The sequence below is a fragment of the Rhinoderma darwinii genome, chromosome 7, assembly GCF_050947455.1.
Source record: "Rhinoderma darwinii isolate aRhiDar2 chromosome 7, aRhiDar2.hap1, whole genome shotgun sequence".
In the NCBI taxonomy this organism is placed as follows: domain Eukaryota; kingdom Metazoa; phylum Chordata; class Amphibia; order Anura; family Rhinodermatidae; genus Rhinoderma; species Rhinoderma darwinii.
The window spans coordinates 110,390,180-110,416,989 of record NC_134693.1 but is presented as its reverse complement, the minus strand read 5'-3'; the positions used below and the strand labels follow the sequence as shown (position 1 = coordinate 110,416,989).

The 26,810-nt window shown below is 43.0% G+C and overlaps 1 protein-coding gene across 1 annotated transcript; it reads right to left on the bottom strand.

Annotated features, from left to right (window-relative positions):
• Positions 1-354: 354 nt before the first annotated feature.
• Positions 355-26,810, bottom strand: RAB43 (RAB43, member RAS oncogene family). The gene is made up of 3 exons (XM_075833829.1): positions 26,484-26,810; positions 11,013-11,196; positions 355-1,427 (listed from the first exon to the last, which is right to left on the bottom strand). The coding sequence occupies exons 1-3, from the start codon at positions 26,673-26,675 to the stop codon at positions 1,174-1,176; spliced, it is 630 nt and encodes a 209-aa protein (XP_075689944.1). The 5' UTR covers positions 26,676-26,810; the 3' UTR covers positions 355-1,173.

Below are 26,810 nucleotides of genomic sequence, written 5' to 3'. Positions count from 1 at the left end.
TTCCACCGGCAATAGAGTGCAGACGCTCCGGCGGCCCTCCTGGTCAATTGTTTACATGCAGGCGGCAATCAGAGGGCTCAGAGGTGATAAATATTTCTGGCTTAATGTCAGAAATACAACACATGACCGCTGAGCGCTCTGACTGTGGTGGGGATATGCTGGCTGCATGTAAACAATCACCGGTAGGGCCACAGGAGTGTCCTCGCTGGATCTCTGAGGGCAGTATAGGGGAGTATTGCTTGTTTTTTAAATTCTGGTCCGTTGCAGCCATTGGAATGTTTTCACCTCATGGGCAAGATGCACCAAACTGTGCCATTTTGATGCAAATTAAATCGGATATCTGAATCAAACACATACATTTAAAATTATTTATTTCAAATTCATTTGCTGGTGATAAATATATTTATATCTATTTATGAAAATAAGGAAAAACTTCCTACAAAACAAGTCAAAAATCTGAAATGTTTAAGTGATTGAAACATTGCACATTGTTCCCAGTTCAAATGTTCTGTTGGTCAACCAACCAAAGATTATAAAAATTCAGGAATGACTCCAAGTGATAATAAACCAGTTGTCTGTCCGGCAAGAAAGAATAAAATAGATTTTTTTTTTCAAGTTTTAAAAATTTTAGAAAAACCATCTGCAAAAATGCAGGCGGTCCTACATATAGGTTTTGTGGCAAAGTGCCACATTACTATTAAGTCATTCTACAAAGTATTAAAACATGGTATCATGTTAAAGAATCATCTAGGGTTCTGAACTTTAAGAGCAGCCCATAGACTACAAGGCATTTGGTGTGGTTCATATACAAAGTCACAGTGCACAAGGTCTTGGGACCAACAGAATCTGCACGATTCACTTATGGAAACCAGTTCCACAACTTTTTCAGCTGTTGCTCCCCTCCATTGTCATTTGCATAACTTAAAGTTTCAGGTAGCAGACTGCTCGGGGAAAAAAAGTTAAAGAATTTTTAACTAAAACAAATATATGGCAGAGTTATGAAGCCAGTGGTGCCAATCGTATATTGAACTAATGCTATAGGCAAAAAATGGAGTAGTAGCTCCTTACCAACTGGCATAGCCACGTGCAGCTCATGTACTCTATGGTCATACTAATTGCAGGCAATTTCAATGAATTTACTACCTAATAGAAGAAAAAAAAATTAAGCAATCATCAACAAGCACAATTCCAGGAGTCTCCAGCCATGTCTTTGCTGTCAAGTTTTATGCTGTCTGTGGATTTTTCACTGAAGACTGGCCCACCATGCCTCATCATCAGCTCAGTGGCCATCTTTACAAAAGCTTCTTCCACATTACTGGAATCCTTGGCAGAGGTTTCAAAAGCGGTGATGATGTCATAATGTTTGGCCATGGTTTCAGCTTCTCCAAGCTGGACTTCTCGATGCTCATGCATGTCCGACTTGTTTCCTGTGGGGGTAGGGGGGAGACAATGGAGTTACTGAGGGTCTTATGCCACGTTCAATGATGTACTGGTTAGTCATATGCTGCTCACAAATAGTCTTATCTGACAATCAGGCCATGTAGGGTTAAATAGCTGGACCAGTGTTTCTCAATTCAAGTCCTCAAGCACCCCCAAAATGTCATGATTTGAGGATATCCCAGAGAGAGAGAGAGAATACCCGTGTTCAATTCCTGACAATCAAATTCTCTGTGCAAGTTAATCCTTAAAACATGACTTGTTGGAGGAAATTGAAGACTTGAGTTCAAAAACATCTAGGCCATCCTCAGAGCTTGTGTACATGATCATATCCAGAGGGGACCCAGACCCCAATATGGTTGTGTAAACAGGTCCTACGGCATTACATTTTATAATGTAGAGGTTTTAGCTCCTCCTACTATGACTGATGCATCCAAGGAGTTTTCTTCAGTCACAAGTATGTAAATAATCACAGGAAACGCACTGGTGGTGGTCGTGATGTGAACGTCAGCCGGTCAAGGGCTTTGCTAGCGTGTCACAATATTGTATGGAGTTGGTTTCCTGAGAAAATGGAGCCCTTAACTAAGTTCAAGCAAAGGTAAGGGTAGACACAACTGTATTATTATATTCCTTATAAACATACGACCATACCTGTGCAGGACACATCCAAAAGAGACCAGGTACATATGTTGCGCCGCTCTCTAGCCGTACTGCATGTGCCGCGCCGCTCTCTAGCCGTACTGCATGTGCCGCGCCGCTCTCTAGCCGTACTGCATGTGCCGCGCCGCTCTCTAGCCGTACTGCATGTGCCGCGCCGCTCTCTAGCCGTACTGCATGTGCCATTTTAGTGGTTGTGCATTGCCTTATTACATTTCATGCATCAGTTTTACCTTTCACCCAATAAAGGGGCAACACTTAAAAAATCATTGGAACTGGTAGAGTCTGGCATTTTCTGTTAGGAAAGGATGGTTTGCCATTTTTCACTGGGCGTTTCTAGTATCATTTATTTATGTTGTGGCCGACGGAGGATGGCATACGTGGAATAGAATACTATATAATATATAATTAATGAAAAAAATATTTTTACTCAGGCCTAACCATATATTCCTGATTTTTTTTATTTAAGTTTAAAATTAGAAAAGATACAAGTTCAATATGTATGTAGGCTTGGTGCACATTATTAGATTTGCATTGTTCTACCATCTTCCCATAGGATAGTACATAAAGGGCTTAGACCTACGTGGCAGCAGCTCAGTACTTGCAATTTATACACAAGTCTTATTCAAATGAACTGAATAACTAATGAGAACTATTATTAATATACTACACAGAAAAACCATGACTAGCAGATAGTAAACTGGAGAGTTAGGCCGGGTTGGATACCGCACCATAAATCCTCAGCAGTTTACAGTGCGATACAAGTCGATGTGGATTAGGTTTTGAAAACCCAATCCACATGTACCTGGAAAGTTCTGCATGGAAATCAGAGCACGCTACAGATTTTCACCACGGATTTCACCCTTTGCAATGCATCGGGTGAAGATCGCAGCACATCCACCAGTTACATAAATTATCTGGTGTGACTGGACCGGCCTATAGGCTAGGTCTACACCAAGACTTCTTGCAGCAAGACTTTTTCCCTATAGAGCAATCAAAACCTGAACAAAAATTTTACAAGAGATTTTCAGATTACTCTATGGGGAAAAAATAACATTTTTTTAAAAAAAAGTAGCTACAACCTCTCAAAATTGAACAGAAATCCCAACAAAAATTGCTCGTGACTTACTTGACTAGAGCAATTTTGAAGAAATTTAGAAGCAACCCACTGCACTTCTATGCACAGTGATTTCAAAGTTACTTTTTTTTTTTTTTTTCGTTAGAAATAAAATGTTTAGGTGTAGCCCTAGTCTGAAGTTGACTATAGACTTAAAGTTTCAGATTACTTTTCTTAAAAGGGTTATACACGAATAGATATCTCCCATAATATGAACTATTTTCCCATGGAAGACTATTTGTATTCTACTATTCACCATTCTAAAATTGAGACTACGATTGTAGCGTTTACCTCGAACAACCAAGAAACCATCAATAGCGTAGTCGACTACGGTATTGATTCAGTCAAAACAACGGAACCCTTGCACAACAGAGACAAACGGAAACCATTGGTACCGGATCTGTCACCATTGAAAGCAATGGTGATGTAAATGGAAACCTACGGTTTCCGTTTGTGTCTATCAGAGCTCCGTTCCAACAGAAAGCTCTGTCGGAACGGAGCCCTGGCACAGATGTGAACGAAGCCTTACACGGACAGCCCATTTTACAGCGTATTGCTGCGGTGATCAGCTTAGAATTAGGGGACCCTACTAAAAAAAAAAAAAAAAAGGAAATGTTTAGAGAAGACAAACCCTTTAATGATAATAATCTTTGGGCATCTTAAATGTAATTATATTTTAGTGCCTCCTGCCTTCATGCTTCACAAGTTATTCCTGCGAATAAGAGAACTGGAAAATTAATCATTCTCCTTTCTTTCTGTGAGATCTTCTATTTCATGTAGCTGTCCAGCAGCATATGAGGTACGAGACGAAATTGTGCAAGCCTAACCTGCGGCATTCTCTACATTTTTATTAGGGAGCGGGGGATTTACTTAGACGCCAGTCTAAGGGTATGGTCACATGGCTTATTTTTGACCCGTAAACGGCCGAAAAGTCGGTACAGCACGCCTCCAAACATCTGCCCATTGATTTCAATGGGAAAACCGGCGTTCTGTTCAGAGTTCCGAAGGGACATTTTTTTACGTGAATATCACTTCTTGAGACGTTTTTTTGGAGCATTTTTTCATTGACTCCTGACCCCCATTAACTTCTTTAGTGGAGAAAGCCACAATAGGAATAACTTCATGCAAGTAACCCAAATGTGTTTTGTTTTTTTAATTATGATAAAATACCGGACACGCGGCTTTCTAGAGAGCAGCTTTTGGAACATTACCTGGATATAAAAAGCACTTACAAAGATGTCCTGATTATCGTCATTTGTGAACAAAACATAAAACTTTTTTTTTTTTACCTCTATGGCTCATTAACTTTGCTCTACAGACACTGGATTTATTATACAGGACAGCAGCGCTGCTCTACTACATCAGTGTTCTGCTCAGCATGGCTCCAGGCCTCTGTCTAGGGGCCACAAAGAACTTGTGTAATCACATTGTGATGAAATAGGATGTAGAAACCATAAGGGATCAGGCAGGTAATTCTTTTCAGACAACTATGCAGAAGCTCCTGCTTAACAACCCATTTATCTAGAACATGAAAGACCACAGAGATAAGGAGGAAATACAGGACTGGATTCTGGTTAACCATTTATTGACCAGTTTTAGTAGTTCAACAAAGCATTGCCTTCAGTTGTATTGACCTGTAACGGTCCTTGAGCTCTGCTGTTCATGGATCTGACACTTGTCACAAAGGGTCTGCAGCCAAAATATTATGTTCCTGTCCTAATCACCATCTTCTCACGATCATAGTAAAGGAAGAAGGAAGGAAGGAAGGACTTCCGGGTGACGTGCGTGATTCGCGCTACAGTTAGTAAAGAAGGAGGGGCTTTTAGGTTTCCCTTCACCACTTTAATGTTTCGTAACATAAAAACAGAGTGTCATAATGATGCCGGCTGCGCGAAAATCATGCAGCCACGCACCATATACAGATGCCACACTGAACTTTTGCGCACGCAAAACGCAGCGTTTTTTGTGCGCGCAAAATGGACACGATCGTGTGAATAAGGCCTAAGGCTTCGTTCACACCTGCATCGTGCCTTCCGTTCTAGCGGATCCATCAGAGGACCACAAGAACGGAAGTAAACGTTTCAGTCAAGAAACCCATTGCTTTCAATGGGTTGTTTTTGCAACAGTTGTGCTCAGTTAGGGTATGTTTACACGCAGTGACCAAAATACGTCTGAAATTACGGAGCTGTTTTCAAGTGAAAACAGCTCCTGATTTTCAGAAGTTTTTTTTAACAACTCGCGTTTTTCGCGGCGTAAATTACGCCTGTTATCGGAGCTGTTTTTCAATGGGGTCAATGAAAAACGGCTCCAAAAACATCCCAAGAAGTGACATGCCCTTCTTTTTCGCGGGCGTCTTTTTACACGCCGTATTTTGACCGACGCATAAAATTAAAAATTACACCTCGTGGGAACAGAGCACCGTAAAACCCATTGAAAGCAATGGGCAGATGTTTGTAAGCGTAATGGAGCAGTTTTTTTTCAGGCGTAATTCGAGGTGTAAAACGCCCGAATTACGTCTGAAAACACTGCGTGTGAACATACCCTTAGGCTCCGATCCGTCAGGTTTACGTTTTTTTTTGACTGAAGCAATAGTGTAGTCTGCTGCGCTATTATTTCAGTCAAAAATTATGGAAACCTGACAAAAAGCACAGCAGCCCCAATTACAGGGGAAATTAGCATAGTGACTATTGTCACTAATAGGGCTGTGCTGGGTCTAATAAGACCCAACAGCAGTCTGTCACTAACGGCACCCAGCGATCATGTGACCAGTCACATGATCGCCGGGACCAATAGAGACAGCGGCCCTGCCTCTATTCATGTACACAGCGCTCATTGAGTGCTGTGTAGAAGAGATCAGAGAAGATAGAAGCAGCGATATCTGTTTCTATCCTCTCCTCAGTGTCTCCAGCAGTCACTGACTCCTGGAGACCCGACATTCAGCTTGCCAATCGCTCAGGCAGCAAGCTAAAACCCGCGCCGTTAATAGTCTATGGCGCAGGTTTTAAGGACCCTGACCGCTGGCCGTGAATACACAGCTAGCGGTCGTGAACCGGTTAAAAACTGAGTATATCTGATAACGGAAATAAAAAAGTGTCGTTTTTTTTGCTCGATCCAGTAAACTGATCAGTCAAAAAAAAAAAAGAAAAAAACCTTTTACCTTCAGTCTGGCATCCGTAAGTCTGTTAATTTTTGTTAAATTTCAACTGATCTGCTAAAAACAGATGCCACAACACAGATGTGAACGAAGCCTAAACCAATGAGGTCATTAAGAAAATCCATATGGTGGGAGAACGGTTCGTAGATCACATCAGAATTCTCTGGTCAATAAAACTATTAAACACAATGCTGCCAAGCAAGACTAGTTAATATATAGCAGCTTATCCAGGTATATTAGATCACATCTGTTACAAGAAATACATTTTAAATTAGAGTATTTATGAGTTGACATTATAGAAGCTATTGGGTGCTTAAACACCCATTAAATGCCCCTCTCAGTGCCTATGAAAACTACATCCAAAGTATATAAAATAGCATGCTTTAGCCTGATCAGAACTGCCCAAATGACCCGTACGTGGGCTCAAAAGTGAGCGTCTGGACAGCCAGAAGGAGCCAACATGTAATCCCTTTTTGAGTTTATGATACAAATACAGGGATCAAGCACATTGGCAAATGGAGGATTGGGGTACAGATACACCCACACTTCTATTTAGTCGGTCTTCCTAAAATTAGCAGGTCTGTCTGGTAACAGATACTATTTAAAGGGATTGTACAGGATATATAAAAAAATAAAAAACATCTGCTCTTGTTTTTCAAGAAACAGCACCACATCTATCTAAGGCTGTGTCTGGTATTGCAGCTAATCCTCAGTAGTGAAAGGGATTGATCTGCAATACTAGATACAACCCATGGACAAGAGTGACAGTTTCTGGGGAAAAATAAAAATCTAACCCTGGACAACTTTTTTAAAATGCATAAATAAACATGAGAAGAAGGAGCCGACCAGACTGGTCTTCTTTTCTTAAACAACCTGCTACATAACAAGGCATCGTCAGCGGTATTGACAGAGAAATCTCTAGGTACTGAAGATGGCGTAGAGCAGATGGAGATCTTACTGGTGACAGCTGGGTGATGAAGGTGATCGCTCCCAGCCACTCCACAGTCCAGGTAGAACAGGTGTTCCTGTATCTAGTAGCAGTAAGGACTAGATGATACAAAAAAAATAATTCATAGACAATACACCTTTTATTTGCACACACTTGAGTATGGGCTACAGATCCATCCAGTAGTATTTCAGTCTAGTAGCTCGGAGCGCACTTTCCGCTGAATTTTGGCAGTTGTGTAGCCGGTTGTACATGGAACAGACTGAAATCTTGTCAGTCTTTAAAGAGGATCTTTCACCGGATTATTAATTCCCGATCTCCTAACTAATCTAATAGGCGCTTTGCTGCTGATAACTACACTGTGATTGGTTTTAAAAAAATGTTTATTATTTGGAAAGTTATGAGCATTTTTCTAAATATGATAATGTGGCTCTAATAGCCAAATAGGAGGTGGGCGGTGTAATGTTTTCTGTATGACGCTGTCCAATCAGCATACAGCTTCTCCCCCTTCCCTGCCCAGCAACACAGCGTGATCATATAGTATACAGCTTCCATTCAACTGGTGATATCTCCAGCAAGAACTGCGATCCTGGCGTCACGTGAAAGCCCGAAATATGGATATTTGAAGTGATCCCCCTTCCCTCCAGCCTCAGTCTCTCACACGGTGCGAAGCAGCTTCATGCTGATAGGTCAGAGGCTGTGAGGAGGCTCCACCTCAGGAGAATCGGTGGGGTTACTTCCCACTTGTATAATCAATTAAATTATGAGCATTTTTCTAAATATGTAAATGAGCCTTTATTAGACTAGTGAAAATTGTCCCAAGACTTTTATTATCGGTGTGACAGCGCCTATTAGATTAGCTAGGAGACGGGGCATTACTAAACTAGTGACAGAGCCTCCTTAATGTTCACTAGGGTGCATTCACATGTACTTGCAGTCACACTACTCCCACAGAGCACAGAATGGTTTTTGTGAAAATTACCGCTGCAGTTTACACAACACGTCATGATTTGGACGCTTCCCGCAACCAGAATATCAGGGCTAAAGCTAAGAATCTAGCGCAATATTTGGGGTACAGCACTTGTTTGTAGTTGGGGAGCCGAAAAAAAAGTATTACTTGCTGGTTTTGTATCTCTGTAAGGTAGGAGGGAAGCTGCAAGTGACAGCAGGAAGAAACATCACAAACGGTTACGATCATCTATCCTCCTGTGCAGCCCCCAGTGACCCCAGGGGGTGATATCAGTACTTTTCTTCACCTCACATTTGTTATTTTTTTTCTATTACAGGGTAAGAGGATAGTTTCACATCTAAACACCTCCTGTACCTAAATCAGGTACTTTGTCAACTCCGTGATTAAAACGTGTACTGGCATCTGAATCGCAGAGTTTTTCTGTAATTTTGTGAAGATATGTGTATGTTGAACTTTTATTTTCAGGGGGTGTTGGGTGTATAAGGCTCTGCTTGGGTCATACTTTTAGCCACAAAATATGAATTTTAAGGTCTTTTTTTTTTCTTCAAAATGTTACGCTTTGATGCAAAATTGCATGACGGCGATGATACAATCAACAGCGCCATCATACAGTTTTGCACCAAAGTGCAATATTTTGAAAAAAACAAAACAAAAAAACACAAGGTGGCATTTTCATAGTGTGCTAGGTGTCTACATTAAAAGAAAAATATGAGTATCATATTCAATTTTTATTTTATAATTTGAATTTTATTTCTGGACGTCAAAAGTGTAAAACTTATCCTGAAACCCCGGCAGAGTGATGGTCGTGTGACATGACGGCTACCACATGTAAAAATCAGAAAAACAAAGAATATTGTCTATACGGATTATCCACTAGAATTTAACATCTGCCCATTGTGGTAACTTACCACAACACTAACTAAACAAATATTGGGTGCAATACGTGAACCACAATCTAGTTTCTGTAGGTTGCTTACATTTATGAAATCCAGTCTACAATATTGCTTAGCAAAAAAAAACAAAAAAAAAAATTCTGTATCGACGCTATATGAAGAAAAAAATAAATATAAAAGTCCAGCTCAAAGATCTCATGTTCCCTCAAACACCAGAAGAAAAAAAAGTATAAAGCTTTATACAAAATGCATTACGCATTTTGAGGGGAATAGAGATCCTTGAAGTGGACTTTTAGATCATTCTTTTTATGTCGCTACAGAAATTGTTTTTTGCATATTCTTCATTTACAGGAAATTGAGGACAGTTTCTGTTTATTCTGTCTTTAGCACCGCCATACTGGAGGTTTGCACGATCTGAATTTACATTGGCGTAGTATATTGCTTTGGTTAAACTGGGAAGTTTCTGCTTATGGACCCAAAAAGAGGAGTTTGGTGTTAAAGCATATTTCCAGAGATTTAAAGAAAAACTGTTCAGGGGAAGAGTCTTCGGATGTACAATGAAACAGAGTAGTTTGCGGGGGTTTTAAAAAAAAAAAAAAAAAAATCTCATGTCTTACCTTTCATTTCATGCAGTTATGTCTTAGGCTGGATTCACATGAGCATGTTCGGTCCATAAAGGACGGAACGTATTTCGGCCGCAAATCCCGGGCCGAACACACTGCAGGGAGCCGGGCTCCTAGCATCATAGTTATGTACGATGCTAGGGACTCCGTAAACGGCGGAAAAATCAGAAGCAGAACGCCTCCAATCATCTGCCCATTGATTTTAATGGGAAAAACGGTGTGCTCTTCCGACGGGCCGTTTTTTGGCGCGGCCGTTTTTCAAAACGGTCGCGTAAAATAAACGGCCGCGAAAAAGAAGTGCACGTCACAAATCACGAGTGCCTCAAAAAACGTCTGAAAATACGGAGCTGTTTTCAAGGGAAAACAGCTCCGTATTTTCAGACGTTTTTTAGTAACCGTGTGAACATACCCTTAGACCATACCTAATAGGCAGATGCTTATGGCAGACCTGGTGACTTTTGTTAGACCTCCTGTTTCTATAGTAAAGCATTGGACCGGGGCGCTGAAGCCCTGAAAGAGGGAGCCCCTCCCTCCGTCAAACACCTTCGATTCCGCAGTCTCTGTTGACTGCAATATTTAAAAAGAAGAATTGAACAATTGTAGACCAACTTTATTGGTCTTTAATCGGTGTCCTGTGCCCAAGGCTGTTAGCAACAGCCTGAGCACTGGGATTGCATAGTGCATAGCGCTGCAATCTTCTTCTGAAGCACCGTCGTAGAAAGGCGGCGCTTCAGAATAAGTCCCCTGAACATCCGCCGTAAAAACCCTTTACGGCGGTTGGTAAGGAGTTGAAGGGCTTATACAGGATAAGAAAAACATGGCTGGTTTCCATGCGTTGTGTCTGGTTTTGCAGCCCAGCTCCATTGTAGTGAATGGGGCTGAGTTGCAATACCACACACAACCTGTGAACAGGTGTGGTGCTGTTTCTGGGGAAAAAAAAGCAAATGAAAAAAAAAAAAAAAAAAAAAAAATGCACCATTTACAACCCCTTTAACGCAAACACGTTCTTCTTTTTCCGCTTTGGCTGCCGCCTCCTCTGCATGACAGCCACATATTTGTATAAGGGAGGGTGTTTATTTGTACTCTGGAAGGGTGTTATACAATGACAAGAGAAACAAGGAACTGTCTGGGAGTGCACACGGCGCTGTACACCGTTACATCATATACGGTTTGTATAAAGCAACTGATGACTCTTTGTAAATATATATAACGCACCAATAAGCAGCTGCACAATGTTGGAGCCAGCATACTTCCTGACATCTTCAATCCAGCGAGGAACCGATTCAAACGACTTCCTCTTGGTTATGTCATAAGCGATGATGGCACCATTGGCGCTTCTGTAATAACTCTGTGTTATGGTCCGAAATCGCTCCTGTCCAGCAGTATCCCAGATCTGCAGCTGGTAGACAAGAAAAATAAATCATATTATAAGTATGCCAGTGCCCATGTTACCGAATCCTGTAGAGCAGGCCTGGTGAATCTTTTGTCAGAGTGTCCAAATTTAGTCAGATGCCAAGGTACCAAAAAATGCTGGGACTAGACCGTGATTAAATGGAGGTAAATTGCTGTAAATAGTCACTGATCCATAAAAGTCAAAAAGGGGCAAAAACTCGGGAAAGGGGCAAAAACTTTTTCACAGCACTGTACATAGAATCATAAAATAAAGGATGACAGGTCCATCAACAGCAGCTTGTTCACACTCACTGGTTAGCTATTGGATATTTTTATTTTTTTTTACTTCACTCAGTAATAATGTATTTCAGATATATTACAAAGATGCTACATTTAGCTTTGAGGAGGCCTCACGCACACGACCGTGCAGTATTTACAGTCAGTAAATACTGCACGAACGGGCCGCGGAGGGTCAGCCACATTTGCCGGCTGTGCTCACATTGAAAAGTATAGGAGCATGGTCCCTAAATGCAAAAAATAGGACATGTCCTATTTTTTGAAAATAGTTAGTATGTCACGGACACACACAACGGTAAATATACAAGAAGGTTATCCAAGTCGAATAGAAATAAATGGGTCAGTATTTTATCCGCAATTATGGATCTGTAATCGTGGATAAAAATTACGGTCGTGTGCATGAGGCATGACTATGGAGACAAAAGTTCATTGATGGTGGAGCTTCACTTGAAGGGATCTGTTCATGAATATTGTTTCACATCGGGAAAAAGTTTAGTAATAAATATAAAAATTGCTATAGTGACATTATGTAAAAAGAATGGTAACCCTATAATACCCTTCATAAGGGCCCAGTCACCGGGAAAACTGCACCGTCACAACGGGAAATCAGCACCACGAGCAGGTCAGACCACACACCGCTGAGCAGAAACAAAGGACTCAAACGGAAACACAGCTGCAGAGCTGAAACTCACAGCAACCAATCAAAACTACAGGACTGATGGGTGAATTAGTACATAAGAAAGTACTGTACTTATATTAATGGATCTACGGTTCACAAATAGCCACCTATGAATATGAGAAATAAGTTTATACGCTGCAGAGAAACAAAACATTCCCTGGTAAAAAGGTCTGTTCACACATCATTGTCAAATTACATTGAAAAAAAAAAAAAGTGCCAGAACCACGGCATGTGCCAACACCCAAATCTATATTTACATCAGGATATAAACTGCAGAATCTGAAGCAAAAATCTGCAACAAATACAATGAACTTCACCTGGAGTTGTAGTCCAGTTGTTAAAGGGTAACTAAACGTTCAAACTTCTGACATGTTATAGTGACATGTCAGAAGTTTTGATTGGTGGGGGTCCGAGCACGGAGACTCCCACCAATCGCTAACACAAAGCGACAGAAGCGCACAATATAGCAGTGTACGGACTCAATAGAAAATCTATGAGCCCGTACACCGCCTTTCCGGAAAAAGACGAACAGAAACTAAGCGGGTTCTGCCGCTTCGTTTTAGCGATTGGTGAGGGTCTTAGTGCTCGGACCCCCACCAATCAAGACTTCTGGACATGTCACTATAACAGGTCAGAAGTTTGAACGTTTAGTTACCCTTTAATAATTGCATTCAGTTCTTTCAAAGTTTTACCTGTTAGGGTGCGCTTACACGTGGCATACTTACATTGTATGCCTAAGGAAAAATATTCTGCAACTCAGATTCCTCTAGTTCTTACGTTGCAGAATATTTTTTCCCACAGGCATATATTGTAGTTTTCCACAGCGTATTTTTACGCTGCAGAAGTACAGATGTAGTAATCCTTATATCGGCAGATAACTTGCGGCAGCGTGATAACTTATCATTTAAGCCAGGGTTGGGAACCTTTTTTTCTGTCAATGGCCATTTGGATATTTATAACATACAAAATTATCAACTTGAAAATTAGTCTGCTATATTTGGTCAAAGAAATACTCGAGAGGAAAAATGATCAACTTCAGCACAACAATGATTGGAATATAAAAATATAAACTTTATTACATTTAGACATAACAGAATAAAAAAAGAGATGAGTCACACAATGAATATATATTTGGTCAAACATTTAATTAACTCACCACTAATGTGGTGGCTGGAGCTACTTCTCTTTGGTGAGGCGTGTGAGGTTAGCCGGTATTGATGATGTTGCTCCTGCGTCGTTCAGTCTGGAGCGCAGTCGAAGTGCTCGCAGCAGTAAGTTGTTCCGTCTTCCTTAAAGGGGTTTTCCCATCAGGGACATAGCCACTGAATATGTCAGATAGATGCAGGTCCCACCTATCTCTAGAACGGGGCCCCCTAAACCCCGTTCTACCTCTGTGTTCTGGCCGATTTCCAACCACGAAGAAGAAAACAGCATAGCTCGCTGAGCTACGCCATTTCCGTAACTCCCATAGTAGTGAATGACAGTTACGGAAGCAGCGTAGCATGCGAGTTACGCTGTTTCCGTAACTACTATTCAGTTCTATGGGACTTACAGAAGCAGCGTAGCTCAGCAAGCTACGCGTTTTCTTCTTCATGGTCGGAAAAAATCCCAAGCTTCAGCCACAACACAAAGAGGTAGAACGGTGTTTAGGGGAGACCCCGTTCTAAAGATAGATCTGGACCCAGAGGCGGGACCCGCATCTATCAGACATTTATTAATTACATATCCTGTGAATATATCATAAATGCCCTTGATGGAAAAAAAAAAAACCCTTTCGGTCCCCTCACCTCACTTTGAGAAAGTAGGGCAGCGGACGGAGCCAAGGAGGGAATGACTCGGCGGCAGAAGCCATCAGAGTGAGGTTGGGGTGTGCTGTGAAAGGAGTGGACCAGTCCAGTCACTTGACCACACTGACGTGATGTCAGGTGACTGGACTGTGCCGACCCAGGAGTGGACCAGTCTGGTCACCTGACTCAGGTCAGGTGACAGCACTGATCCACTCTTGGACCAGCTTGCACAGACCACCACCATACTTGGCTCCATCCGCCCTTCTCCTGCTCATAAATGCGAGCGAGTAGGGCGGACGGTGCCAAGTAGTGAATGACGCAGCGGCAGTGCAGTCGGCCAAATGATTTCACTGGCCCTATACGGCCCGCGGGCAGGACGTTCTCCACCCCGGACTTAAGCCATTGAAAAAGTTAAAGTTTTAAAATGAAAAAAAAGTTTCTTGCCACGGTGTATTTAACGCGTTAAAAGTCAAGTTAAAATTTGCTATGTCTGTATGCCATGTGTGACCCAACTATGAGACAACCAACATGCCTGTCACTACAGTTCACAAAGGGGATTTCAAGAAGCTTTTCTACATTACTGAATGGCAAAACCTACCAGTTACACAATGCCCCCCCCCCCCCGTCAAATTTAATTGCAAAGGTAGATTAATTCAGTTCTCTAGGAAAGCTGGATGATAACCAATATGATCTTTATCACAGCTCCCATAGGGGTTGCAATCCAAGTCTGCCAGACTTCTTAAAGTGGTTGTACAGGATTAGAAAAACATGGCTACAGTGCAACACCTGTCCTACAGGTAGTGTGAGGTATTGCAGCTCAGCTTCATTCACTTCAATGGAGATGAGCTGCAATACCAGGCACAACCCATGGACGGGTGTGGCGCTGTTTTGGGAAGAAAGCAGTCCTCTTTTTATATTTCTCTACAGCCACTTTAATGGCAAGTCTGCTCAGATATTCAGGGATATGACTACCATATTGTTGTATAACTAAGTGGATTTGTCATTCAGGGGATTCTAGAAAAGTTGGGTGACGACTGCTGTGGTAGTTGTTACAGCTGAACAGAATTTTAACAAATTAAGCGGGAAACTCAACGTTATATTTGCACGCAACTCTTTCATTATATGGGAAATAATCTTTAAAATGAAGTTACAACTAATTAATGGGATTAAATGCAAAATGGGGCCCCATAGTGGTGAACATTTAACCCTTTCACTGCCAGAATTGAAGCTTTCAATTAAACCAGGATTAAAGCACTAGGTGCAAGAGTCGAGGAGCGGCGCTCGTATATAGCTGGGGAGCAGTATGAAAAGTTTCTCTTCCTGGTTCTGTGAAGGGGAGGGGGGGAGTTACAAGTGAGAGCATGGTCATCTGTCCCCCTGTACAGACTATTGCCCATGTTAGTCAAAGCTGAACTAAAACGATTGTGGTCATTGATTGGCAGGAGTAGTGGATACAGTAATGATCTTCTATAGTAGAAAACCATAGTCTTCATACATGAGCGAACCCAAAACCAGCAATCCTCTAATTGGGGACCCATTATGAGCAAAAGGGGTTTGGAGGTTGGTTCTTCAGCCAAAAGTTGAGAACATCAGATAAACCTGGTAATAACAGTTATGTCCCTACAAAAGGTAAGGCAGGGGGCGTAGCTAGGGGGGGGGGCAGGTGGGGCATGTGACCCGGGCGCAACTTAGAGGGGGGCGCCAGGGCCGCACCATCAATGACAGCAGCCTGTTGCCTCTCTGAGGGGTCGGCGGCGCCACTGAAACCAGCCACGGCCACCCCCTCCTGCACTATAATTGTACCTGCGTCTAATGGACACAGATACAATTAGAAGCGATGAATGGCTGGGTACATTCCGTGCCCGGCCATTCAGCTCCTTTCTAGGAGTGAAGCGGCGCGATACTTTACGCCGCTTGCGTCGTTGAAAGGCACCGATCGACAGGGAAAGTCATTCGGCCCTGCCAATCAGCACCTTTCATAGATGCAAGCGGCGCGATCATATCATCGCGCTGCTTGTGTCATTCAACCCCAGGGGACCTGTGCAGAAGAGAGCAGGTCTCCATTGCCGCCAGACAGCGCAGGAACGGGATTAAGGTGAGTTTGCATAGTTTGTTTTTTTATCCTAATAAAAAATGTGTTTGGCATTATCTGTATACAGGGGTGGGCTATCTGTGGAGCACTATATACAGGGGTGGACTATATGTACAGGGGGGCTATATACAGGGGTGGGCTTTCTGTGGAGCACTATAGGGGGAGCTATTTGTGGGAAACTATATACAGGGGTCGGCTAGATCTACAGGGGGACTATCTACAGGGCTGGGCTATATCTACAGGGGGCTATATACAGGGGTGGGCTATACGTGGAGCACAATATACAGGGCTGGGCTATCTGTAGAGCACTATAGGGGGAGCTATTTGTGGGACACTATACAGGGGGCTCTATGACAGACTATCTACAGGGGGCACAGTGTGTGTGTGTGTGTGTGTGTGTGTGTGTGTGTGTGTGTGTGTGTGTGTGTGTGTGTGTGTGTGTGTGTGTGTGTGTGACGGTGTATGGTGCTATTATAATTAGAGGTGCAGTGTATGGCGCCATTATATTTAGGGGCGTAGTGTGTGGTATAATGATAACTAATATCTTTATTTATAGGTGTAGAAATATTGGAAACGTGAGAAGCTGAAGACATCTGAGTGGCAAACTGCAGAAATGGGCTGTGACCGGGAGAATTCATCATAGAGGTCTGGACCGGATGGAGAAAAAGAACTAGAATCTGAGACGTCACCGGTGAGTCACTTAATGTACATGTTTATTCTGCCTCTAATCAGTATTGTAGTCACTGTATGATCTGCAGCGAGATGATGGGTGGTATGATTATGATTGGATTTATTTTTTGTGAAACAACAACTCCCAGCATATCCTTACCATTGTTCGGGCCATGCTGGGAGTTGTAGTTTTACGCCGTACAAACCTGTACAGCAGGGGTTGCACTAAATTGAGCTGCATTTGTGCTGGTGCTGTATATATGTATTGAGCTTGGTTCTGGGGTTGTGTATAGAACTATATTGCTTGTAAAATGTAAAAAAAAAAATATGCTCGAGTTACATAAAAAGAAATGTGGAAAAGAAATGACACGTCATTGATTGGTAGAGAAAACAAACACGGCGAGGGGGAAGGAGATGTCGGGAATGAGGTTGGGGGGGGGAGCCAAACTGAATCTTTGCCCCGGGTGCTGGAGAACCTATCTACGCCTCTGACATACACTGAGCTTTGTTCTGGAGCTGTACTTTTGTACTGAGCTTTGTTCTGGTGCTGTAGAAATGCAATGATCTTGGTTCTGGAGCTGTATTTATGTACTGAGCTTGGTTCTGGTACTGTATATATGTGATGAGCTTGTTCTGGTGCTGTATATATGTAATGAGCTGGGTTCTAATGCTGTATATATATATATTATATATATATATATATATATATGTACAGAGCTTGCTACTGGAGCTGTATTTATGTGCTGAGCTTTGTTCTAGTGCTGTATATATATGTAATGAGCTTGGTTCTGGTGTCGTGTATAGAACTATATGGCTTGTAAAATGTACAAATGTTTTTATGCTCGAGTTACATAAAAAAAAAAATGTGAAAAAGAAATTACACGTCATTGATTGGTAGAGAAAACAAACATGGCGAGGGGGAAGGAGATGTCGGGAAAGAGGTTGGGGGGGGGGGGGACCCAAACAATCTTTGCCTCAGGTGTTGGAGAACCTGGCTACGCCTCTGGGTTAAGGAAGCTATTATGTGTGTCATACTATATTACTCCCTGCCTAGGAAAGGATGAAGTCGCAGTACTATTTCAGAAAAAAAGTTAGAGGTTTCAAAACACACAAGTGTTTCACAACTTCCCAAAAAGAACATCGTTAAGTCAATTGAATTATCTAAAATATTGCATCACATGAGTTACATTCTGGATATTCAATCAGGGCAGAATTAAAGGCTATGAAATAGTTTGAAACCTTTGAAATAGTTTGTTGTTTTTTTTTAAAATGTGTATGTGTATGTTCACACAGGGCAGATACGCTGCTTAAAAGCACACGGCGTATCCGCCCTGGTGGCAGCAGGGAATTCCGGCTGAAAAAAAACCACACCAAATTGTGGTACAGTTTTTCGGTCGCAATGTCCGCTGTGGAAAACTGCACATAAAAAAAAAAAATATTCAAATTTACGCAGCCATGGCGCGTCCCTCTGCCATCCTACAGCCCGGCCTCCTGGGATAGTGGGTCATCCCATGTGACCACTGCAACCCGTGATTGGCTGCAGCGGTCACATGTGATGAAACGTCATCCCAGGAGGCCGGCCTGGCTGAAAAGACACAGAATTCTGGGTAAGTAGATTTTATTTTTTTCTGAATTGCAGTTTTTGCGACGGCCACACTGCTTTTCCGCCACAAAAAAAAAAAAAAACAACAGCTGCTATTTGTTGCAGGTTTTACCTTCCCATTGAATTAATATGGGGAAAACCCACAACATATATGCAGCGATTACGCAAATAAAATTGACATGCTGCGGTTTATAAAAATGCATCGCAGGTCAATTTCTTTTTTCCGCTCTGCATTTACGCAGCGTGCGGATGAGATTTGTTCACATCTCATTCACTCTGCTGCTACTGTATTATGCTGCGGATTTTCCCCAACAAAATTTGTTGCGGAAAATCCGCAGTATTTACGTTACGTGTGAACTTACCCTTACAACAAAGTTTGTAGTCTGTAAGGCCCCATGCACACGACCGTGCCCGCAATCACGGCCCGCGATTGCGGGCACGGCCGGCCGCTGACTGACAGCCGCATTTTCGGGCCGTGCTCCCATACAAAGTATGGGAGCACGGCCCGCAAAATGCGAAAGAACAGACGTGTTCCATAATTCCCGGAACATTTCCACGGCATGGACACCCTTCCGTAGTGCTACGGAAAGGTGTCAGTGTTCAATGAAAGTGAATGGCTCCGTTTTTGCGGACCGCAATTGCGGTCCGCAAAAACGGAGGTTTTTTACGGTCGTGTGCATGGGGCCCAACAGACTTTTCATAGGAGTTGTAGATGCAAAAAGGTGTACATAGCCTTTAGGACTCATGCACACGGCCGTGCGCGTAATCACGGCCCGTGACTGCGGGCGCGGCCGGCTGCATTTTTGTGCCATGCTCCCATATAAAGTCTGGGGGCACGGCCCTTAACAAACAAAAAGTAGGATATGCTCCATAATTCCCGGCACGGTTCTACGTCACGGACACCTATCCGTAGTGGTACGGAAAGGTGTTAGCGGCCAATAGAACCGGGCGGGTCCGTAATTGCGGACCGCAATTCCGACATTTTTTTTTACGGTCGTGTGCATGGGGCCTTAAGCAGGTATATTTACTGGTGATTTTCTTATTTTCAAGAGAAACTCTCCTTAGAGGCTATGTACACCTATGAAATAGTTTGTTTTTCTATAATAAAAAAAAGTCAGGCCCCATGCACAGAGCCGTAGAATTCGGCCGTAATTACAGCCCCATTCACTTCTATTGACCGTGGACACCTTCCCGTATATTTACGAGATGGTGTCCACGCCGTAGAAAGCCTCCGCAAAAGATAGGACATGTCCCTTTTTTTGCTTTTTATGGGCCGTGATCCCATACTTTGTATAGCAGCATGGGCCGAAAGTGCGCCAAGCTGTCTGCGACCGTCATAAGCCGGCCGTGCCCGTAATCTTAGCCCCATGATTACGGACATGGATGTGTGCAGGGGGCCTTAGTCAGTGTGATTGGTGCAACTTTCTAAATACATTTTATTAAAAATTATTTTAACTTTTTGAGACACAGCTGCTTTGTATCCTGTATACAGAGCAGCTGTATCGTGCGCTAAGAACTGTATCCGTCAGGTCCGCAGGACTGACAGGTTCAGTGTTGGCGGGTGCTGCGTGTCTCTGACACCTGTAATCGATCACATCTAAGTTATAAACTTAGATATGATCGGTAACAGCTCAATCCTGCGTGTCTGCTTTCACTGAACCTGTCCATCCCGCGGACCTGACCGATACAGGTTTCACCGCACTACACAGCTACTCTGTATACGGTATACAAAGCAGCTGTATCTCAAGACGTAAAAATAATTTATAAGTTGTACCGATCACACTGATAGATATGTTTATCTAAAAACAAAAACAAATTTCAAAAGGTGTACATAGAATTTAAGGAGCGTTTCTCTTTAAAGAGGCTCTGTCACCAGATTATAAGTGCCCTATCTCCTACATAATCTGATCGGCGCTGTAATGTAGATAACAGTGGTTTTTATTTTGAAAAACTATAATTTTTTAGCAAGTTATGAGCAATTTTAGATTTATGCTAATTAGTTTCTTAAGGACCAACTGGGCGTGTTTTTACTTTTGACCCAAGTGGGTGTTGTAAAGAGAAGAGTATGACGCTGACCAATCAGCCTCATGCACTTCTTATTGTTCCAGCCCAGATTCTTTCACTGCACAATCACACTGTGCTGTGGATCATGCTGGGCTGGAACAATGAGAAGTGCATGAGGCTGATTGGTCAGCCTCATACACTTCTTTACAACACCCACTTGGTCAAAAGTAAAAACACCCAGTTGGTCTTTAAGAAACGAATTAGCATAAGTCTGAAATTGCTCATAACTTGCTCAAAAATTATCGTTTTTCAAAATAAAAACCACTGTTATCTACATTACAGCGCCGATCAGACTATGTAGGAGATAGGGCACTTATAATCTGGTGACGGACTCTTTAAAATAAGAAAATCACCAGTAAATAGGCCTGCTTAACCCGTTAGTGACCGGCCCATAGTGTTTCTACGTCGGTCACTAACGGGCCTTATTCCGATGCAATAGACTTTTTACGTCGCGGCATCGGAATAAGTAAACAGAGCTGTCAAATCTCCCTGCTCTCAGCTACCAGAGGTAGCTGAGGGCTGGGGGCGTCCCTGCTCTGCCAGGTGAGATCGATATTAGTATCGATCTCACCCGTTTAACCCCTCAGATGCGGTGCTGAATAGCGTGCACCGCATCGGAGTGGTTTTGGAGAGAGGGAGGGAGCTCCCTCTCATCCAACTGACAACCGGCGATAAGATCGCCGAGTGTGTTTCTCTGATGGCAGCCGGGGCCTAATAAAGGCCCCCCAGGTCTGCCTGTGGTGAATGCCTGCTAGGTCATGCCTCTGGCATGACCTAGCAGATGCCTGTCCGTTTTACACGGACAGGCATAATACACTGCAATACAGAAGTATTGCAGTGTATTATAAATGCGATCGGATTATCGCATAGTGAAGTCCCCTAGTCGGACTAGTAAAAAAGTAAAAAAAAAGTTTCATAAAAAGTGCAAAAAAAATAAATAAAATGAAAAACCCACTTTCTCCCCATTACAAACTGCTTTATTAGTAACAAACAAAATAAAGTAAAAAAGTGACACATATTTGGTATCGCCGCGTCCGTAACGACCCCAACTATAAAACTTATTACATCATTTAACCCGCACGGTGAATGTCGTAAAAAATAAAATAAAAAAAAAACATTAAAAAAATTGCTGTTTTCTTTGAATCCAGCCTTAAAAAAAATATGTGATAAAAAGTGATCAAAAAGTCGCATCTATTCCAAAATGGTACCGATAAAAACTACAAGTCGTCCCGCAAAAAAAAAGCCCTCATACAATTGCATCGGCGAAAAAATAAAACCGTTACGGCTCTTCAAATATGGAGACACAAAAACAAATAATTTTGAAAAAAAAAAGTGTTTTCACTGTGTAAAAGTAGTAAAACATAAAAACTATACAAATTTGGTATCGTTGCAATCACAGCAACCCACTGAATAAAGTTATTGTGTTATTTATACCACACGGTAAACGGCGTAAATTTAGGATGCAAAAAAATGTGGCGAAATTTCTGGGTTTTTTCTATTCCCCACCCAAAAAAAAGTTAAAAGTTAATCAATAAATAATATGTACCCCAAAATGGTGCTATTAAAAATTACAACTTGTCCCGCAAAAAACAAAGACTATATACAGCTATGTCGACGCAAAAAAAAAAAAAAAAAAAGTGTATAGCTCTTTGAATGAGACGATGGAAAAACGTACAAAATAAAATGGCTTGATCATTAACGTCTAAAATATGCTGGTCATTAAGGGGTTAAAGGCTATGTACAGCTTTTTGAAAAACGTTTTACATCTACAACTCCTATGAAAAGCTACGAGTCTCCCCTGTTATAGACTACAAACTCTGCAGTCCTACTTCCTTTCAGTCCTACTTCCTGCTAATTCGGTAGGTTAACACAAAGTCGGGGAAATAAAGAGTATGACTTCAGGATCAGACGACAGTACACAGGGTTTGTTTGTAGTCTATACGTTTATATACTGTTAGAGCTGCAGATACGAAACAAAAGTATATTTAGGCCTAGTTCACACTGAAGAATTTGCAGGCAGAAAAAAATCTGCCTCAAAATTCCTGAAGCTCCAGATTTTGACCTGCCTGCACATCCTGGCCACGTTTTTTGCGGCATCCTGCGACTACGGGCAAGTAACAGCGAAAAATCTGCGGCACGTTCATTATTGCAACCTGATTTTTTTTCCAGAGAATCTGAATAAAATATCCCACTCACATACAAAATCCGCTAGGATTCCACTAGCAATGTAAGAATTTTGGGGCTGAATCCGCTTCAAAAAAATCATGACAAAATCCTCAATAGCCCCTGTAAGAAATGCATCTCTTAAGGTCGTTTTACACAGGCCAACGATCGTTCATATAGCGCTCGTTACAGATAATTGCCCAGTGTAAACAAGGCAGCGATCAGCAGATGAACGAGCAAATGCCATTGGTCAACCATATCTGCTGATCGTATAGTTTTAAAAAAAAAAGTAAAATATTATCGTTGTCGACAGCACATCTCCCTGCGCTGCCGACATGATGATCATGTAGGAGGTCGAGCGATCGGAGTAACGAGCGTCGATCAACAAGTGGTCATGTTGATGGGCGCTCGTTTATACTGCCCATGACGGGCTGTGTAAGGCCCCATGCACATGACCGTAAAAATCGTCCTAAATTGCGGACCGCAATTACGGTCCGCTTTTACGGACCCATTCACTTCTATTGTCCACAGACACCTTCCCGTTTATTTACGGGAAGGTGTCCAGGCCGTAGAAGTGTACTTCAAAAGATAGGACATTTCCAATCTTTTGCCTTTTACGGGCCGTGCTCCCAACTACTTCGTATGGGAGCACGGGCTAAAAATGTGGGAGGCTGTCCGCGTCCGACTGTGACCGCAATCGCAGGCCCGTGATTTTGGGCACGGCCATGTGTATGGGGCCTTAGAGGACCTTAACTCCAGGGAGACAAACCTGCCTAGCCATACATCTTATCGCCTATGCTGAAGAACTAGGCAGATAAACCACTCAAGAGTCTGGAATAGTTGGAGGACGACCCCGTGAGAGCAGCAATATTGGTTGTCACCTAGACGCATGTTCCATCAGTCTGGATATTTATTGAATAGTCTAGCAAAAAAATTTAATATAGGTCATCAATATCAGATCGGTGAGGGGGGGGGGGGCAACTAACGGCACGCCCATAGATCAACTGATTGCAGGGGCAATGGCGCTCTGATGGGCCCTGTGGCCTCTTTATTGCTTACCAGGCACAGCTCCGTACATTCGGTAGTGGCGGTGCCTGGTACTGCAGCTCTTCGCAGTACTAGTCTCCACCTCTAATGTACGGAGAAGTGCCCACTAAGCAATGAAGAGGCCGGAGCGCCACAGCCTTTCAATCAGCTGATTGCTGGGGGTGCCGGGAGTTGGACCACCACCAATCTGATATTGAAGACCCTTCCTAAGGATAGGTCATCCATATGAAAGTCCCGGAAAACCCCTTAAGGCTGAATTCACACGAACATAGCCCACCTCAGAAGTGAAAAACTGCCATTTTCCAAGCCCGAGGTGGACATGTGCGGGACGTGTTGTCGCGGTTCCCCCACAGACTACAGTCTATGGATGGATGCGTGACGCAGTAAAATAGAACATGTCCTATTTTTTCACTGATCGTTCATGCGCTCTGTTCAAACAATCGTCGTGTGAACGACCCCATTGAAATAAACGGGTCTGTGTGAAGGCCATTGTTGTAACGGCGGTCACACGGACAAGATTCACGCCTGGGTAAATGAGCCCTTAAGCTGCCACTAAAGCAAAGTTTTAAGATGAGCTTTCCATTATGTAGTTATTATCAGAACGTTAGTTGTGTTGTCATTACACAGCAGATCTGTGAACGTCACATTCAGTAAGATAAAGTATCTAAACACACACAGAACATGTTGTGAAACTATACAAAGCCTCTATAAAACCCCAGACACCCGCTGACACACTCAGTCTCATGCACACGGCCGTATTATGGCTCCACAGCTCACCTGCATCTAGAGAAACTTAAAGGGTAACTAAACTTTCAACAAACTTCTGACATGTTGTAGTGACATGTCAGACGGTTTGATCGGTGGGGGTCCGAGCACCGAGACCCCCACCAATCGCTAAAACAAACCCGAGCGCTGAGCCGATTGGTTTCTAAGCGGCTTTCTCAGAAAGCCGATGTAGTGGTGTACGGACTAAACAGAAAGTCACGTTACATCGGCTTTCCGAGAACAGCCAATCACAAACGAAGCAGCTCAGCGATCACCCGAGCGCTTCTGTCGCTTTATTTTAGTGATTGGTGGGGGGTATCAGTGCTCGGACCCCCACCAATCAAAACTTCTGACATGTCATTATGACATGTCAGAAGTTTGTTGAAAGTTTAGTTCCCTTTAAATATTTAGGGCCAGTTCACACAGAGTTTTTTGACACGTTTAACGTGGAAGCGGCGTCAGAAAATGCGCCAAAAATGCCTCCCATTGATTTCAATGGGAGGTGGAGGCGTTTTTTCCTGCGAACGGAAAACAGTCTCGTGGGAAAAAGAAGCGACATGCCCTATCTTCGGGCGTTTACGTCTCTGACCTACCATTGACATAAATTGGAGGCAGAGAAAGCGTATTTCGCACTGTTTTTTGCCCGCGGCGCTCAATGGGAGAAAAACGCAGCAAAAAACGTGGTAAACGGCGTGCAGGCAGATCAAAGTCTGCCTCAAAATTCCAGATGGAATTTTGATGCAGAATTTTCTGCCTGCAAAAAAAACTCTGTGTGAACATACCCTTAGGGTCATAAATGTTCTGGTGATGTTGACCAAAACTACATTCGGATGACCGCTCTGGCATCTATTGGTCAGCCACTTCATATCTAAGGTCTATGGCTAGCTTTAGGCTTACCCATCATTTGTTAAAGGGGAATTCCACCTTAAAGGGGTTGTCCACGTTCTGAAAACTGATGACCTATCCACTGGATAGGTCATAAGTACATGATGCTGATGACCGATCAACCACTCTGGCTGCCTCTGGTCAAAGAATAGCGGCCGAGCTGCAGTACTGCTTCCGGCTCCAACTACTGCATCCCATTCCAAACATCCAGTGCACGGAGGCAGCCGGAGTTGCGGATCGGTGCGGGGTCCGGATGTCGGACGCACACCGATCATATACTAAAGACCTATCCGGCGGATAGATCATCAGTTTTCAGAAAGTGGACAACCCCTTTAATGTATCATCTGACATCTACGTAGAAAATGTGGTCAGGGGGAAGCGGAGCGGTCAGTAAGGCCTTGTTCACATGAGCGTGTCCGCAAAAAACAGGTAATTTTTCATCCATATGACTGTCCATGTTACGTCAGTGCGGTTTCCATGTGCCATCCGCTTTTCTCGTCCGGGTTTCTCCTCGGCATGCACTTCCTGGTTATGCTTTTTTCTCTGCATTTGCACACGGATGTCGTCTGTTGTTTTCATGCACCCATAGACTTCAATGGGCGAGTCTGATCCACAAAAACGGATTAGTATAGGACACGCGGGGAGTTTTACGCAATGGACACACGCTAGGTGAAAAAACACTGATGTATCAATAGCCCTATAAAATTGCATTGGTCAGTGTGCGGTCAGTTATTTAAACGGACAGCCCACAGACGTGGAATACGTTCAGCCCACAGACCTAGTGTAGTAGCGTGCTGCTGCTTTCCAAAGTAAAAGGGGCACAATATTTGGGATACTGTACTCCAAGATTTCCACCACCAGAACATAAGTGTCACAAAACAGTCCACGGCTCCATGTTATATCTCTCTATGACAGGTCAGAAGATATTGTTAGGAATGAGTCATCATAATGTCACCAAAACAATCAATGAGGTCATCAGTAAAATGTACTGGACGTGTTCCGATTGGCTGCCAATAGGAATCATGACATGGATCTGTCAATCCAAAGGGCCAACAATTCAGTAAAAAAAGAAATACTCAGCAATCATATACGATTATTTGTATCGTTACAATGAATCACTTCGTTTACAAGACACTGAACTATGCAGAGGAGACAGCTGGGACTTGTGGTTCTACTGCAACTTAATTCCACATGAACTTGACACACACCTGTTGCTTGCCCTCCCAGGTCTATTACGTCTTACCTTGATCCGTTTCCCTTGAATGTCCAAAGTCTTCATAGTGAAGTCCACACCGATAGTGTTCCCCTGTCTCTCCACGAACACCCCGCTTTTGAACCGCTGCACCACACACGTCTTTCCCACCCCGGCATCTCCGATCAGTACGATCTTGAACAGAAAATCATAAGCATCGTCCGAGTCTAGTGGAGCGGACATGCCGGGGTCCCAGGAAACGAGACCTCCTCCTGGAGCCCGTGACGTGGAGCGAACAAGCCGCGGATCTGACAACGGGGAACTGCAGGAGCTTTCTGAATAACGAGGACCCAACGGCCGCCCATTGGCTGCGCCATA

Excerpts from the sequence above, each read along its gene's own strand:
- RAB43 (XM_075833829.1), bottom strand. The coding sequence starts at position 26,675 with ATGTCCGCTCCACTAGACTCGGACGATGCTTATGATTTTCTGTTCAAG. Across the intron at positions 11,197-26,483 it reads TTCAAGGGAAACGGATCAAG|CTGCAGATCTGGGATACTGC; the intron begins GTAAGACGTAAT and ends CTTGTCTACCAG. Across the intron at positions 1,428-11,012 it reads CATTGTGCAGCTGCTTATTG|GAAACAAGTCGGACATGCAT; the intron begins GTGCGTTATATA and ends CTACCCCCACAG.